Source organism: Cetorhinus maximus, chromosome 24 (genome assembly GCF_964194155.1).
Source record: "Cetorhinus maximus chromosome 24, sCetMax3.hap1.1, whole genome shotgun sequence".
NCBI lineage: Eukaryota > Metazoa > Chordata > Chondrichthyes > Lamniformes > Cetorhinidae > Cetorhinus > Cetorhinus maximus.
The window spans coordinates 48,115,385-48,132,727 of NC_135902.1; the positions used below are offsets into that span (position 1 = coordinate 48,115,385).

General features: G+C 50.0%; 1 protein-coding gene and 1 long non-coding RNA gene across 3 annotated transcripts in view; one reads left to right on the forward strand and one right to left on the reverse strand.

The window, feature by feature from the left end:
• Nucleotides 1-5,219, reverse strand: part of LOC144699875 (uncharacterized) — a 425,222-nt gene extending 420,003 nt beyond the window's left edge. The window contains exon 1 of the long non-coding RNA XR_013580641.1: nucleotides 5,189-5,219. This is a non-coding gene — a long non-coding RNA (uncharacterized LOC144699875). The remainder of the gene's footprint in view (nucleotides 1-5,188) is intronic.
• The window catches only part of gnav1 (guanine nucleotide binding protein (G protein) alpha v1), a 132,004-nt gene that overhangs the window by 24,371 nt on the left and 90,290 nt on the right, over nucleotides 1-17,343 (forward strand). For both annotated transcript variants that reach the window (XM_078571208.1, XM_078571207.1), the window contains exon 3: nucleotides 11,666-11,758. In XM_078571208.1, coding sequence (XP_078427334.1) covers nucleotides 11,666-11,758 — 93 coding nt within the window. The remainder of the gene's footprint in view (nucleotides 1-11,665; nucleotides 11,759-17,343) is intronic.

A 17,343-nucleotide genomic window follows, 5' to 3' on the forward strand; every position in this document is an offset into this window, starting at 1 on the left:
AAAGTATATTTTTCCAAAAAAAAATCTCAATTGACACCCTCCCAGAGGAGATATAGAAAGATAAAAGCAAAATACTGCGGATGCTGGAAATCTGAAACAAAAACAGAAAATGCTGGAATAACTCAGTAGGTCTAACAGCGTCTGTGGAGAGAAAAAAACAGTCCTTATGACTCCTCTTCAGAGCTAAAACAGATATAGAAAAGAGGTATGGAAAGACTTGCATTTCTGTAGCGCCTTTCACCACCTCAGGATGTCCCAAAGCACTTCAGAGGAAGTAAGGTACTTTTTGAAGTGTTGTCACTGTTGTAATGTAGGTAACAACCAGATCAGCCATGAATGGATGAATGAATATTGAATGGCAGAGCATGCTTGAAGGGCTGAATGGCCCACTTTTGCTCCTAACTCCTGTGTTTCTAACATAACAGCCAATTTGCCCACAGCAAGCTCCCACAAACAGTAATGAAATAATTACCAGATAATCTGTTTTTTTGTGATATTTGAGGGATGAATATAAATATTAGCCAGGATATTGGATAACTCCCCTACTCTTCTTTGAAATAGTTGCCAAGGGATCTTTTACATCCACCCGAGAGGGCCAACCGGGGCCTTGATTTAACATTTCACCTTGGCATCTCCAACAGTGCAGCACTCACTCTGTGCTGCACGGGGTTGTCAGCCCAGGTCCTGCTCGGGTCTCCTGTTCTGGAAATTGGCCTGGAAGACATCGCAAGTCCTCACCGGCCTCATTATTCATTCATGTTTAAGCTGTGGACCTGGTGACCAGCTGTAAAAAATGTTGCACACAAAAGGCTGCTTTTCCAGCCCGATGATATCATCCTATTGTCCACTCCAAAGCTTTACGTACACTACCTTTCATGGAATTCCTGCTTTTTTCCGGTAAATAAGGTTTCCTTCCCACTCAGATTGCTAAAATTGTGAATATAAGAAAAGGCTTAATTGCCCTCACGTTTTGCCCATTTCTCCTCTTCAATCAGCAAGTGCAGTCTCCTTGTCATAAAAATGCTCCTGATTATTGATCAGGCTCATTTGAGAATAGGCTGCAGGGATATGGATTTTATTATAATATGTGTTTATTTAGCATTTTTTTTACGTTCCCAGGGCACCTCGCATCCAATTTAAATATTTTTGAAGTGTACTCACTGTTGTAGCGTAGGAAATGTGGCAGCCAATTTGCGCACAGGAAGCTCCCACAAACAGAAAGAGATAATCTGTTTATCAGCAATGTCAATGGAAGGATAAACATTCGCCCGGGCCTGGGAGGGAATTCCTCTGCCTTTCTTGGTAAAATATCTGGGGCACTATTCAATCACAGGAGAGAACAGACAGGGTCTCAGTTCAGACTTTCATCTGAAAGGCAGTGCCGCACTCCCTCGGTACTGCGCTGGGAGTGTCAGCCTGGCTTGTGCTCAAGTCCGGAGGTGAGAGTGTTACCCACTCTGAGCCCAGCTATGTTACTGTGCCAGTCTGACAGCAGGAGCTATGGGGTAACCACGAATCCCACCTTTCATTGAAAACAGCCCCCCCTCTCACCCCGCCCTGTAAGGCACCCAGTGCAGTGTCGGTTTTAAGATTGTACATAATACACGTCGCTCGGTAGCCGTACCCCATGAGAGCCTGCGGTGAGCCCAGCCTGTGTCCAGCAAATCAGAAGAGAACACTGCACAAGAAGAGGCCAATCAAGGGGTCGGTTTGACCAACTGTGACTCCGATGGATGTCCATTGGCCAGGGAGGTGACCAATCATGCGTCCTCTCGGAAGAAGTGACAAAGCCAAAACCGTTGCAAGTTAATGGTTTTGAATTATAGCAGAGAAACTCTGCAATAATGCAGTATGAGCTGTGAAGTTACAGCTTCTGGTGCATTTACATCAATGTAACACACGACACCGTAGTTGCAGAATCGGATCCCCATCTCACACCAGCACACCTTCATCTTCACCCAACCGATGACCTTCCCTCCATCGTAAAGTCAGAAGTGGGGGTGTTCGCTGATGATTGCACAATGTTCAGCACCGTTCGCGACCCCTCAGAGATACTGAATTTTGAGGTTGAATTCCATTGCGCTTCTTATATTTTTCAATTTGAGATGTTATGCCCTCAGGCCTGACAAGGAATGTATAGTGAAAATACCAAAAGAATTACAGTTGTACAGAGGCCCTTCAGAGCGGAATACATGGAGACGTGTTGAGTTTTTATGGAACTTAGTGCAAATTTCGAGTGGGAATGTTCTGTAATGTACTTTTACAAATTTTATGAATAAAGCATATTTTTGGGGGGAAAAAACAGTGAGAGCTCCTTGTGCAGTGGCTGACGCCTGTGATAAACTAATGTAAGAGTTATCCTTTTGTTAAAATCCTGTTGTTCTGCTCTGCTTATCTTTTGACATGGTTGATGGTATTTAATGAGCTGTTTTTACCTTGACTGTTGAAAGATCAATTATTGCTCTAGTACTTCTAGTCAGCCATTTACAGAATGTTCTAGTAATTGGCTCTGTGCTATTTGCACATAGAACAGGGCATTGTTACGGTGGTCATGTTTCTAGAGAGACTCGTACATGAGTATTTTACAGTGAGAGAGACGGCGGGGGAGGGGGTACGTTGGTCATTGAACCGGGGTGGGTAGGGAGGGGTCAATGAAAGGATTGCAGCATGGGAGGGCGCGGAGTGATGAACCAGAACTATTGCTGAATTGGAAAGGCTGTTGTTAGAAAGGAGGCACAGTTCATGGGGAACATTCCAGAGCACAGGAGAGTGCTGTTCAAACCAGCGGGTTCCAGTAATGGAGGCAAGGGTAAGGACAGTTGCAGAAAGGCTCCACCCTGCTCTCGTGCCCACATGTCCGTCCTTGGCTTGCTGCATTGTTCCAGTGAAGCTCAGCGCAAGCTGGAGGAACAGCACCTCATCTTCCGACTAGGCACTTTACAGCCTTCCGGACTGAATATTGAGTTCAACAACTTTAGATCATGAACTCTCTCCTCCATCCCCACCCCCTTTCCGATCCCCCTTTTTTTTCCAATAATTTATATAGATTTTTCTTTTCCCACCTATTTCCATTATTTTTAAGTGTATTTCCATCCATTGTTTTATCTCTACCTTTTAGCCTATTTCGATCCCTTCCCCCCACCCCACCCCCACTAGGGCTATCTGTACCTTGCTCGTCCTGCTTTCTACCCTTAATTAGCACATTCCTTTAGATAATATCACCACCTTCAACACCTCTTTGTCGTTTTGTCTGTGACATCTTTTGGTTATCTCCACCTATCACTGGCCCTCTATCCAGCTCTACCTGTCCGTCCCCCCCTTAAACCAGCTTATATTTCACCTCTTTTTTATTTTTCCTTAGTTCTGATGAAGAGTCATACGGACTCGAAACGTTAACTGTGTTCCTCTCCGCAGATGCTGTTGGATCTGCTGAGTTTTTCCAGGTATTTTTATTTTTGTTTTGTTGCAGAAAGGTTATGTTATGGCCGATGGTAAGTAGGTTCAGGAAAGACATGAGGCCTGGGGCACTGATTTTTGTGTAATGCACCAGGGCCTGAATGGACCCAGTGAAAGGGGCTCCACAATGGAATTAGCTGAATCCTGATTTGGTCAACGGTTTTTAAACTTGAAAACTTCCCTTTTCACAATCTTGTGTATGTGGATTTGACCCTTGATTTAAGTCGTAGCGTTATTGGTAAAATGGCAGTCACAGCCCAACAAATTTAACCTTTAGACTGCCCCCCCACCCTCCTCTCTCTCTCTCTCTCTCTCTCTCTCGTTGCCAACCCTCCATGTGATTGCCCTGGTGTTTCCAGGAGAGAATGATTAACCTCCAGGACACTGAGGCAAGGAAACTAGGGATGTTTGTTTTTTACCCCAAAAGAAAATGTTTGTTTTTATATTTTCTTTGGATTCATAAGTTTGTTAGTTATTTATTTTTTTTAAAAAGAATTTGATAGTGGGGAATCTATGCAGTAGGGGGCAGGTGGTCATGTGACAAAACTTCCAGGGTTATGTCGACCAGAGTTGGCAACCCTGACTAAGCCTGGGGAACAAAGGGTTCCCCTTGAGCTGGGTGCCCATAGCAAGCATAGGGCTGTCCCGGTTCACTGTACAAACAGCACTGCCGCGTCCTCATGTGTTACAACCCCATGAGGTGATTGGAGATTGAGCAAATATTGTCAGTAATGCATCAGTGGTTCAAAGCCCTTGGAGAGTTTGTGTGTGCGTACACGTGCGTGTGTGTGCGTGCGTACACATGCGTGTGTGTGTGTGTGTCTGTGTGTGCGTACACATGCGTGTGTGTGTGTGTGTGTGTGTGTGTGCGTACACATGCATGTGTGTGCGTGTGTGTGTGTGTACGTACACATGCGTGTGTGTGTGTGCGTACACATGCGTGTGTGTGCGTGTGTGTGTGCGTACACGTGTGTGTGTGCGTGTGTGTGTGCGTACACGTGTGTGTGTGTGCGTGCGTACACGTGTGTGTGCGTACACGTGTGTGTGTGCGTACACATGTGTGTGTGTGCGTACACGTGTGTGTGTGTGCGTACACGTGTGTGTGTGTGTGTGTGTGCGTACACGTGTGTGTGTGTGCGTACACGTGTGTGTGTGTGCGTACACGTGTGTGTGTGTGCGTACACGTGTGTGTGTGTGCGTACACGTGTGTGTGTGTGTGCGTACACGTGTGTGTGTGTGTGTGCGTACACGTGTGTGTGTGTGCGTACACGTGTGTGTGTGTGTGCGTACACGTGTGTGTGTGTGTGTGCGTACACGTGTGTGTGTGTGTGCGTACACGTGTGTGTGTGTGCGTACACGTGTGCGCGCGCGCGTACACGTGTGCACGTGCGCGTACACGCGTGCGCGTGCGCGCGTACACGTGCGCGTGCGTGTGCGCGTGCGTGTGCGCGCGTGCATGCGTGTGCGTGTGTGCGCGCGTACGCGTACACGTGCGCATGCGCGCACATGTGCGTGTGCGTGCGTACACGTGCGTGTGCGTGTGTGCGCGTACACGTGCGCGTGTGTGTGCGCGTACACGTGCGCGTGTGTGCGCGTGCGTGCGTACACGTGCGTCTGTGCGTGCGTACACGTGCGTCTGTGCGTGCGTACACGTGCGTGTGTGCGTGCGTACACGTGCGTGTGTGTGTGCGCGTACACATGCGTGTGTGTGTGTGTCTGTGTGTGCGTACACATGCGTGTGTGTGTGTGTGTGTGTGTGTGCGTACACATGCATGTGTGTGCGTGTGTGTGTGTACGTACACATGCGTGTGTGTGTGCGCGTACACGTGTGTGTGTGCGTGTGTGTGCGTACACGTGTGTGTGCGTACACGTGTGTGTGTGTGTGTGTGCGTGCGTACACGTGTGTGTGTGCGTACACGTGTGTGTGTGTGCGTACACGTGTGTGTGTGTGTGTGCGTACACGTGTGTGTGTGTGTGTGCGTACACGTGTGTGTGTGTGTGTGCGTACACGTGTGTGTGTGTGTGTGCGTACACGTGTGTGTGTGTGTGCGTACACGTGTGTGTGTGTGTGCGTACACGTGTGTGTGTGTGCGTACACGTGTGTGTGTGTGTGTGCGTACACGTGTGTGTGCGTGCGTACACGTGTATGTGCGTGCGTACACGTGTATGTGCGTGCGTACACGTGTATGTGCGTGCGTACACGTGTGTGCGTGCGTACACGTGTGTGTGTGCGCGTACACGTGTGTGTGTGCGCGTACACGTGTGTGTGCGCGTACACGTGTGTGTGTGTGCGCGTACACGTGTGTGTGTGCGTACACGTGTGTGTGTGCGCGTACACGTGTGCGCGCGTGTACACGTGTGTGCGCGTGTGCGTACACATGTGCGCGCGCGTGCGTACACGTGTGCGCGCGCGTGTGCGTACACGTGTGCGCGCGCGTGCGCGTACACGTGTGTGTGTGTGCGCGTGCACGTACATGTGTGTGCGCGTGCACGTGCGCGTACGTGTGTGTGTGCGCGTGCGCGTACACGTGTGTGTGTGTGTGCGTGTGCGCGTACACGTGTGTGTGTGCGCGCGTGCGCGTACACGTGTGTGTGCGCGCGCGTGCGCGTACACGTGTGTGTGTGCGCGCGTGCGCGTACACGTGTGTGTGTGCGCGTACACGTGTGCGCGTACACGTGTGTGTGTGCGCGTGCGCGTACACGTGTGTGTGTGCACGTGCGTGTGCGCGTGTGTGTGTGCGCGTGCGCGTACACGTGCGTGTGCGCGCGTGCGTGCGTGTGCGCGCGCGTACGCGAGCGCGCGCGCGTACACGTGCGCGTGCGTGTGCGCACGTACACGTGCGCGTGCGTGTGCGCACGTACACGTGCGCGTGTGTGTGCGCGTACACGTGCGCGTGTGTGCGCGTACACGTGCGCGTGTGTGCGCGTGCGTGCGTACACGTGCGTGTGTGCGTGCGTACACGTGCGTGTGTGCGTGCGTACACGTGCGTGTGTGTGTGCGCGTACACGTGCGTGTGTGTGTGTGTGTGTACATGCGTGTGTTGAATCTCGTGGTGCTGCAACTTTTCACTGACACTTTTTCCTGATTCTGGTGTAATACACGGAATTTCTTCTGAGGGTCCCAGGAGCCCAATAATGGTGGTGGTGGGGGAGTTGGAGGGCGGGGGTGAGGTGTGTAATGTGTAGATTATTGGAGGGAGGAGGGAAAGAGAAGAGAAAAATGGAGAGGGGAATTATCTATTTTAAATAGGGACCTCTTTAATACTGCTAAATGATTATTGTGTCAATGTTTACGCTTAGTTTCCACCTGGAAATATTATCAGATTTGTGTTAAGATTTTACCACAAAAACCTCTGCTGACACTGCAGTGCAGTGCTGAAGGAGTGCTGCACTGTCAGAGGGGCTGTCTGTCAGGTGAGTTGTTAAACAGAGGCCCCGTCCACCCTCTCAGGCGGATGTAAAAAATTCCATGGCAACATTTCGAAGAAGAGCCGGGAAGTTATCCCTTGTGCTCTGGCCAATATTTAACCCCTCAACAGGCATCACAGAAACAGATTATCTGGGCTATTATCATATTGCTGTTTATGGGAGCTTGCTGTGCACAAGTTGGCTGCTGCATTTCCTACATTACCACAGCGACTGTCCTTTGAAAGTACTTCATTGGCTGTAAAGCGGTTTGGGAAGTCCTGAAGTTGGGAAAGGCTCTATATAATCTCTCTGGCATTCCCTCCCTAAACCTCTCCTCCATATCTACCTCCTTAAGATGCACTTAAACCCCTCCCGCCTTGACAAGTTTCTGGTCACCTGCCCGAACACCTCCCTGGGTAGCTCGGTGTCAAATGTTGTGAATGCTTCTGTGAATACCTCGGGTGTTTTATTGCAGTAACAGTGCTACATAAATACAAGTAGTTGTTGTATGTAAATGCAAGTCTTTATATTTGAAGGGCTTCATGAGTTATAATATAGAATTTCTGCAGTGTTACCTTTTTAAACAGGGAGTGTTCCAGATTCTACAGAATTCCAGGCAAAGGTGAAATGATTGAGTTGCTGACTCGCTGAAAGGGGTAAAGGTGCTTTTGTCAGCAGTTTGCCAGACTCAATCCGGGCACCTGGGGTGGAGCTGGTCCCCATGTGGAGCTTCTCTCTGGGCCCTGGGGCGGAGCTGGTCCCCATGTGGAGCTGGTCCCCATGTGGAGCTCGTCCCCATGTGGAGCTGGTCCCCATGTGGAGCTGGTCCCCATGTGGAGCTGGTCCCCATGTGGAGCTGGTCGACAGGCGGAGTTCTGAGTTCTTCCCCCCACGCCACCCAGCCCTCCAACTATTACCTCGTATTTATGATCGCACCCAAACAGTGAATGTAGGTAGGCTACTGAACACGGTGAAGAATTGCTACCAAGGCTGATCTTGACCTTGTTCTTGGCTATTGTGGGAAAGAGAATAGAAGTCACGGCCGCAAAACTCCCTCTTTGCCCAGCCCGTCACCCTGGAATTCTACCTGTTAAAAGTTGAACATCAAACAGGGATTGAATTCCAGAACGTGTTTGTCTGTCCAGCTAATTGTCACGGCCTTCATTCCATTTAACCCCTGCCTTGAATTCTAAACGGCCCAGTTTAAAAACAAACACTATTTACATTGAACTTGCAGAACCCAAACAGGTCTAACAGGTCTATACTGGTGTTTATCTGTCAGAGGAGCTCCCTCCCTCCCCTACTACTACTGAACCCATCGACATATCTGTCTATTCCTTCCTCCCTCATGTTTATCCAGCTTCCCTTGAAATGGATTTGTGCTATTTACCTCTGTCATTCTCTGTGGTAGCGAGTTCCACATTCTCACCACTCCCTGTGGGAAGAAATTCCTCCTGAATTCCCTCTTTATTGGTGACTATCTTATGGCCCTTGCTCTGGTCTCCTGCACAAGTGGAAACCTTTCCTCAACATCTACGTGTGATGATCACAAAATGGCGGCTTCCTGAGTTAAGAGTTTTAAATGGTGTTTGGACCTGACTAAATACTGTACGCTCCACACCCACCAGAGCAGAGTCCAATGCAGTCAACCCATTAAATTTGCAGGTCAGGAAGCCTCCTCGAGGTGAGGGGATGAAAGTGTTAATTACACAGTAACTCATTGATTTTACTTTGTAAATATGGCAGTCACAAACTGAATACCTGAGCTTTTATCAGGAGTGTGCCCCACGGATTAGTGTTTCTTAATTCATAAAATCTTGCTAGGTTGCTATTGTGCCATTCATTAAAACTGATCTCTAAATTGCTACCTTGTGCATGTTAAATTTCCAGAGCTTAAGCCTCTGAGTGCAAATACTCTCCTTTCTCTCTCAGTCGAACAGGGAGGGAGCCCTGTGCTCAAAGTGCCCTCTACTCTTTTGGTATTGTGCGATGAGCCCTTTTCATTGATAGTTTCGTGGTCCCTGTTGGCAAATTATCGAAACGTCTCTGTAAACGTGGACCCCTTGCCGTGGTCCCACTCAATGACTGGATGGAGCCCCTGTCACCTTTTCCAAGTGGCCATTTTGCCGTGTGCTCAGTGCTCCCATTGACTGTAGGAGCATCACCGGCAACCCTGGTCCTGCCCGAGTCCCACATCGATCCTCGGGAAGTTAGGATCGCGCGTGGTGTTCTGGAGAAGTAAAATGTTAGAAACATGGGGAGCAATTAAGGCAGATGTGCTCCGAGAATAATTCTGTCCCCCTTTTGAAAATCCTTAGTTTTATTTAATGCTTCGATCTTTTAAAAGTATTTATCGTTAAGTAACAAAACTAATGGCAATTTTGGCAAACAGCGATAGTAGGAGAACAGGAAGCTGAACATTGATGAGCTGAGAGATGCAACTGAACCCGTGAGAATTTTTATTTAAGGCAGGGAGTTGTGGTTGTGCAAGGACGGTGGAAGCAGATTCAATAATAACTTTACAAAGGGAATTGGATTAGTAATGGAGAGGAAAGGTTCTGTGGAGCTGCGATAAAAGAGCACGGGAAGGAGCGGAATGAGAGAGCTCTTGCAAAGAGCCAGCACAGGCACGATGGGCTGAATGGCTGCCTCCTGAGCTGTGTTAGTCTATAAGACATTGCAGCAGCAGCACCACCACTGGCAGGAGGAGGAAATTACAGCGCAACTTGGACAATTCCCACGATAGATGTGGACATTTAGAATGGGGGGGGGGGAAGTTGACCCAAACCTGCCCGTTGGTATTTTTTAAATATTTGATATATAATGAAAGGTTCGGTAATTTAATTGCCAGGGAATTGAGAAGTGTTTTTGCCTTAAGAACATGATTTTTTTTTAATACATATTTCCCCCATCCCTCCCTGTGCAGGTTACACTGTCCAGGGAGCCATCTGCAAGTCTGAGGCCATCTCTCCCTCCCCCTATTCTCCGAGGGTGTTGACATAGGAACATAGGGCTCAGGAGCGGGAAGTAGGCCATTCAGCCCTTCGAGTCTGCTCTGCCATCCAATAAGATCATGGCTGACCTGGTTGGGGTCTCAACTTCACTTTCCTGTCTGCCCCCCCCCATAACCCTTGACCCCCCTTGTCTATCAAAAACCTGTCCAACTCTGCCTTGAATAAATTCAATGACCCAGCCTCTGCTGCTTTTGGGGGATGAGAATTCCACGGGCTAACGATAAAAGTTCTCCTCATCTCTGTCTCATTCTTAAACTATGTCCCTGGTTCTAGTTTCTCCCACAAGTGGAAACAACCTCCCAGTACCTACCCTGTCAAACCCCCTCAGGATCTTATGTGTTTCAATAAGATCACCTCTCATTCTTCTAAACTCCTGTTCAACATTTCTTCATGTCACTGCCTTCCTCTCCCCCCTCACCTCTTTACCTTTACCAGCCCTGCAGCCTGGGCACAATTCCTGGGGTATGACATAGTGAGCTGGATTTTCCCTCTGCAGTTGAGGAAGGAGGAGGTTGGGACAGTTTCTGGGTGCCAGACCCACAACATTCATTGGGATTTTGCCAGGGGTGACCCCTCAATTGGCATGGCGACAGGTTCTCTGCCCAATTAAGGGTGGTTGGCGGGCTCCCAGAGCTGCAGGTCCAATCAGAGGCCTTCAGGCCTGAGAGGGGTGGGCAGGCTCTAATTGAAGGTGTAAGTAAGAGAGAGGGAGCTTCAAAATGGAGGCGCGTCCTCTCTCAATTTTTCAAATCTTCAATTAAACTGATTAAGCAGTTAGGTCACCGCAGTGGTGAAGGGGGCAGTGGGGGTGAGGGGGAAGTCACCAGGGAGGCCTATGGCTGCTCCTCCACTCAAGCAGCCTACCACTGGGTACCCGCCTCCAGGCACCTAAACTGTCTGGGAACCTAGAGGCTGACTGGAAATTCTGCAGAGGTGTCCCGGGTGTGGGATGGAGCTGGGGAACAGGCACACCGAGCAGCGGAACGCATTTTTGGCCCTGGCAGGAGCTAAGAGTCCTGCCCAGTGAACCTGTGCTGTGGTATTCTGTGCTCCCAGCTCCTCCTCACCCGTACACCCTGCCCGAGAATAGCTGAACTCTGGGACACAATTGTCATTTCAATCCTCTCATCCCTCTCCTTTCCCATTTCTCGATGGGAATGTCATTTACTCTGGGCGGTTGGGAGGTGAATACTTGTCCTAATCAAACAGGTGCTTCCCAATATTATTTTGGGGTTGGGATAGGCCATTTGGCCCATCTCTTCTTCCGGCCTGATTTTAAACAGCTTATGTCTCCTTTATTAATGCCGCACAAGTGGTTCTTGAACAGGTTTAAGGTCTTTACCTGTAGCCAGGGCGGTAACTTGTTGGTCGCTCTACCTGAAGAGATATTCCTGACAGCTGTTCCGAATTATTCCAGCATTTTACATTAACCTGTTCACCACCACCCCCCCCGCCCGCATCCCCACAACCCTCCAAGGTCCCTGTGCTTTCCCAATCCTGCTGCTTTGCAGTCCCTGATTTCAATCACTCCGCCATTGGCGGCCGTGCCTTCAGCTACCTGGGCCCTAAGCTCTGGAACTCCCTCCGTAAACCTCCCTCTCTTCCTTTCAAACCCACCCCTTTGATCATCTGCCTGGTATCTCCTCACGTTTCAGATTTTGTTTAATTATCCCTCCTGCGACAAGGCGCCTTTGGATGTTTTTTGCCATGTTAATACTCTCTGGCTCCAGTGTCTTTGGTTAAATTGGTTAAATCAGTGCGTTTTATTCCCCCCTTTCCCCCTTTAGCCTGCGGTGCTGGATAATCTGCTCAGTTCGATGAAGTTTGTGCTCCAAGGGATGGGAGTCCTGCGGATTAATCTAACCAACCCCAAGAATACTGTAAGAGACCTTTTTCTTCATGTTTTATTATCTATTTGGCACTTTTCATGAGCTCCAGATGCAGGGCCCGGGGGCAATTCACACTGTGCGGGACCCGCTGTAACGTTTTTATACAGGTGAAATCTGGTTACAGTGAACGTCAAGGGCAGCTGCAGCTAGTGGGTTGAATATTGATGGTGCCCAGCTGTATGATTACAATGTACTCGTTCTGTATTGTAAGTCTTATGTATAATTATAATTTAAAACAAACCTCACCGTTCACAGTCAGTGTCGACCAGCCGACATTCAGAAACTCCCCTTCCTTTCCTTGCAGCAAACCAGATCACCTACTCCAGCTTAGACACGACTTTCTACTCGATGGACAGGATTGCCAGTCTGCCCCAGCCTATCTCGAGACACACCTGTCCCTGGGCAGTTCCTTATCGTTTTTAACCTGGAAAAGCCTTGCTCCCCGAAAGCCGCTGTGACCGGGATTATCAGCAAAGTCCCGAATACTGTAGCTGTGCTTGGGAAGGAACCGTCGATTTGTTTTAAGGACCTGAAGGGTTTGAAGTGCAGGACTTGCTGCTTCAGGGATGAATTCTCGTAGCACCCGACACTCTGAGCAGAGGTCGGCACCGTCGATGTCGTGAGATTCCTTGTGGGACAGTACTGCCCGATTCCACGCTCCGCTTTCTCATGTCAACGTCTCTCCTTCCTCTGGGTTTACTCACATCGTACAGAAAACCAAAATTGCTGCCATGTGGAGTGAAAAAGGCTCAGCGATTTGAGTTGAAGAATGTGCGCCTCGTTTCTGGCCCTTCATCTTTGCCCCATTGTTGTATCCCTGCCTCCTACAATCAGTAACACAGAGACCAAGTCCATCCAGTCCGGCCATGAGAGGACCTGACAGCCCTTGTCCACTTTTGTCTTGAACTGGAAGAAAGTCAACAAAATTCTCCCTTCACTTCTTCAGAAGTAATGTCAACATAACAAAGCACAGGGACGTCTACTCTTGGTGACTCAGGTCAGGAGTACAGTCCAAGAATGACTGCAAAGTATTTTGCCAGCTTCACCTTTTCAATAATGTTTCTCTTCACCTGCAACGCCATCATTGGGATTAGCTCAATTTCAATGCGAGGTCATGAATATCACGGTCATGGATTTCTTCATGTTTGATGCGTCAGACATGTTCTTGCATCGTAGGATTGAATTTGGCCATCATCTCAGTTAATCTCAGAAAATTGCGATTGTTATGTTCATAAAGCCTTGCGTTTGTCCCACGAAATTCTGAGTTATGCTCAGCTAGGCACTGCACAACTGCTCTAATACATGTCAACAGTGATTGCCAATGTTTCTTCCCCTATCCCTAACTGCCCTTGAGAAGGTGGAGGTGAGCTGCCTTCTTGAACCACTCCAGTCTAAATGTGTAGGTACACCCGCAGTGCTGTTAGGGAGGGAGCTCCAGGATTTTGACCAGTTATTTTCACAGGCCCTCCCTCCGCTAAAATATCTATCGTCTTGTTGTCGAATAAACCTGGCCAATTTGCTGGATAGTATGTTTATTTATTTGTGTGTATTCCTCTATTGTCCTCATCGCAGTGAATCTTTGCTTTATTTCAAACCATTTTGTTGCGCTTTGAATAAGCTCCTTAGATAATTTGTGAGATTGCAACCTGTCACCAAGGTGCTTCCAGTCAGTGTACCTCCCCTTACTGATTTGCATTCTGTTTTTGAGCTGTATAATTCGCAGCAGAAGCCAAAAGCTGCTTTGGCTTTCTTCCAGTACACCAGCCAATTCCTTTCAACCCTTTCTCCATTTGGCATTCTCCATGTGTATGAGTCTTCAGAAAGGTTCGGATTCTCATCATTCTTCGGAAAGACTTTTTTTTTTGTGTGCGTTCATGGGATGTGGCTGTCGCTGGCTGGGTCAGCATTTATTGTCCATCCCTAATCACCCTTGAGAAGGTGGTGGTGAGCTGCCTTCTTGAACTGCTGCAGTCCCTGTGGTGTAGGTACACCCACAGTGCTATTAGAGAGGGAGTTCCAGGATTTTGACCAGTTATTTTCACAGGCCCTCTCTCCGCTAAAATATCTACCGTCTTGTTGTTGGATAAACCTGGCCGCTTTGCTGGATAGTACGTTTCTTCAGTGGAAATAGCATCGGAAGTATTGGCTATTTCACCAGCCTGGGTACATAACGCCCTCTTTCTCCAGCTGTGGTGGTACATTCACTGGAGTCCCGTTAATTCAGCATTTTCCTCACTCGCCGAAACACTTCTTAAAACCTTTCATCTTTTCCAGCCAACCTTCCAGGGTCTTATCCATTTCTTATCCATTTCTTCTTCTCGCCTTTTTGCCTTTCCTCCAAGCCCGAGCTATATTTTCTCCATTTCTCTGTCCTTGCTAGTGCTCGCCATTGTATTAATGTCCTTTGCATTAATTAAATTAATTAAATAAACCTTCAAATTAAATTGGAAATGATGGGTCACACACATCCACACCCCAGCGCAGGCCCCCCTCACCCCAACCCCACCAAAGTGTGGAGCCCGGGGGTGGTCACCCCAATTCCCCCTACCCCAGGGATGGCTCTGACTGGATGCCCCAATGCAGCTCACAGCCAATGGAATATTGCTTTTGAAATACAGTCACTAGGAAATGCAGCAGCTGAATTGTGCACAGCAAGCTCCCACGAACGGTAACATGATGATAATCAAATGATCTGCTTTTGAGATGATGATGATGATGACTGAGGGACAAATAGTGACCAGGACGCTGGGGATAACTCCCCTGCCGCTCTTCGAAATGGTGCTGGGGGGGGTCCTTTACACCCACCAGAGAGAGCAGGAGGGGCCTCAGTCAGAAGTCATTGCTGTAGATTTACTGCCATCAGTGATGCACTAGTTGAATGGAGCTGACAGTTATCCTTGTGTCTGTCCTGCTTGTACATTATGCTGGGCGGGTCACAAATATTCTACGTTTCTCCAGTTTTCTCCTGGGATGAAGTTCCCCGACTTCCGAATGTTATCCCATTCCTTATCCAGTAGAAATTCATTCGCATGAACCTCAACACTCTGCCCTAGGGAACAGTATAGTGGGAGGTAAGGTTGTTTCAGACTGGATTTGCAGAGAGAGAGAGGGAATGGGACTTCAGTATTGGATGAGGGGACCTGTCAGGCAGGGAGAGAGGGAAAAGAGGCGCCAGCAAATAAATTAATCAAAGTAGAGACTCAAAAATGGCAAGCAGGAGGGCAGAACACGATGAATATCCTTCTCCTGAACATAGGAGCTGAGAATGTGTATCATTGGGGTGCGGATGGTAAAATCATTGGGATTGTGGCCCCAGGAAGTCGGAGTGAATTCAGTGAAGAGAGACCGGGATTGTTTTGGAAAGATGGAGATGGTAAAGGGATGATGAGCAGCTTTATTTGCTCGTTTGGAAGCTCGGGAAATATTGGCCCGTAACTTGTGTGGAGTGGCAGTCGGAGTCAGGAGGTTCCTGAGGCCTTTGTGTCCGGGGGTGGGGGTGGGGGGGAGGTGGGGGCAGCTGAGTTGGGGGTAAGGAAGCCACGCCTCCTTTTCTATAGCACGAGCTGTTGTAAAGCCGGTAAGTTTAAAGGTCCAGCCATTTTGAGAAGCCAGGGGTAGAAGTAAGTGTGAGGAAAATGGGTAGGATTGGAGGTGTTCATTGGGGGGTGTGGTCAGTGGGGATGAGGAGGGGTGTGGTCAGTGGGGGGTGTGGTCAGTGGGGGGTGTGGTCAGTGGGGGGGTGTGGTCAGTGGGGGGGTGTGGTCAGTGGGGGGTGTGGTCAGTGGGGGGTGTGGTCAGTGGGGGGGGTGTGGTCAGTGGGGGGGTGTGGTCAGTGGGGGGGTGTGTGGTCAGTGGGGGGTGTGTGGTCAGTGGGGGGTGTGTGGTCACTGGGGGGTGTGGTCAGTGGGGGGTGTGGTCAGTGGGGGTGTGTGGTCAGTGGGGGGGTGTGGTCAGTGGGGGGTGTGTGGTCAGTGGGGGGTGTGTGGTCAGTGGGGGGTGTGTGGTCAGTGGGGGTGTGTGGTCAGTGGGGGGGTGTGGTCAGTGGGGGGTGTGGTCAGTGGGGGGTGTGTGGTCAGTGGGGGGTGTGTGGTCAGTGGGGGGTGTGGTCAGTGGGGGGTGTGGTCAGTGGGGATGAGGAGGGGGTGATCAGAGGATGTGGTCAGTGGGCAGGGTGGGGAAGGTAGTCGGGGTGCATCTTTGGGGTGGTCTCCCAGTTACAACACCCCGGAGCTCAGAATTTACCGGCCGAAGTGTGCGTAAGGGAAGAGGGCAGAGTGAGGGGAGTGTGGAGGGAATGGGAAGTGGACAGAGTGAGGGGAGTGTGGAGGGAATGGGAAGAGGACAGAATGAGGGGAGTGGGGAGGGAATGGGAAGTGGACAGAGTGAGGGGAGTGTGGAGGGAATGGGAAGTGGACAGAGTGAGGGGAGTGTGGAGGGAATGGGAAGAGGTCAGAGTGAGGGGAGTGTGGAGGGAATAGGAAGAGGTCAGAGTGAGGGGAGTGTGGAGGGAATGGGAAGAGGTCAGAGTGAGGGGAGTGTGGTGGGAATGGGAAGAGGACAGAGTGAGGGGAGTGTGGAGGTAGGACTGAATGAGGGGAGTGTGGAGGGAATGGGAAGAGGACAGAGTGAGGGGAGTGTGGAGGGAATGGGAAATGGACAGAGTGAGGGGAGTGTGGAGGGAATGGGAAGTGGATAGAGTGAGGGGAGTGGGGAGGGAATGGGAAGAGGAGAGAGTGAGGGGAGTGGGGAGGGAATGGGAAGAGGACAGAGTGAGGGGAGTGGGGAGGGAATGGGAAGAGGACAGAGTGAGGGGAGTGGGGAGGGAATGGGAAGTGGACAGAGTGAGGGGAGTTTGGAGGGAATGGGAAGTGGACAGAGTGAGGGGAGTGTGGAGGGAATGGGAAGTGGACAGAGTGAGGGGAGTGTGGAGGGAATGGGAAGTGGACAGAGTGAGGGGAGTGTGGAGGGAATGGGAAGTGGACAGAGTGAGGGGAGTGTGGAGGGAATGGGAAGTGGACAGAGTGAGGGGAGTGTGGAGGTAGGTCAGAGTGAGGGGAGTGTGGAGGGAATGGGAAGTGGACAGAGTGAGGGGAGTGTGGAGGGAATGGGAAGTGGACAGAGTGAGGCGAGTGTGGAGGGAATGGGAAGAGGACAGAGTGAGGGGAGTGGGGAGGGAATGTGCCACTTCAGCTGAAGTTTGGAGTTTGAATTGCGGTGACAGAATGTGGGTGAGCTTGTTGCTGATCTCCACCAGAGGGCACTCCCAGCCTGTTCACTGACATCATTCCCAACTTCATCTAATAGTAATGGTAGTTAGATGTCCTTACAATAAGAGTCTGGTTGATAGTTATTGTAGCTCCTTGCCCCAAACTAGACTCATAGCGCTGGGGGCACGTTTGGTGGGTCGGTGCCAAGGCACGAGCGCTATCGGCGGGTCGGTGCTGAGGGAGGTGGGTGGGGCAATGTTGCTCGTGGCACGCTATCGGAGGGGCAGTGCCTGGTGGGGTTGGGAATTTGGGGGGGGGAAGGGGGGGTGAGGGTGGCGCGGGGGCAGCAGGAAAGTTGGAGGAGCAGTG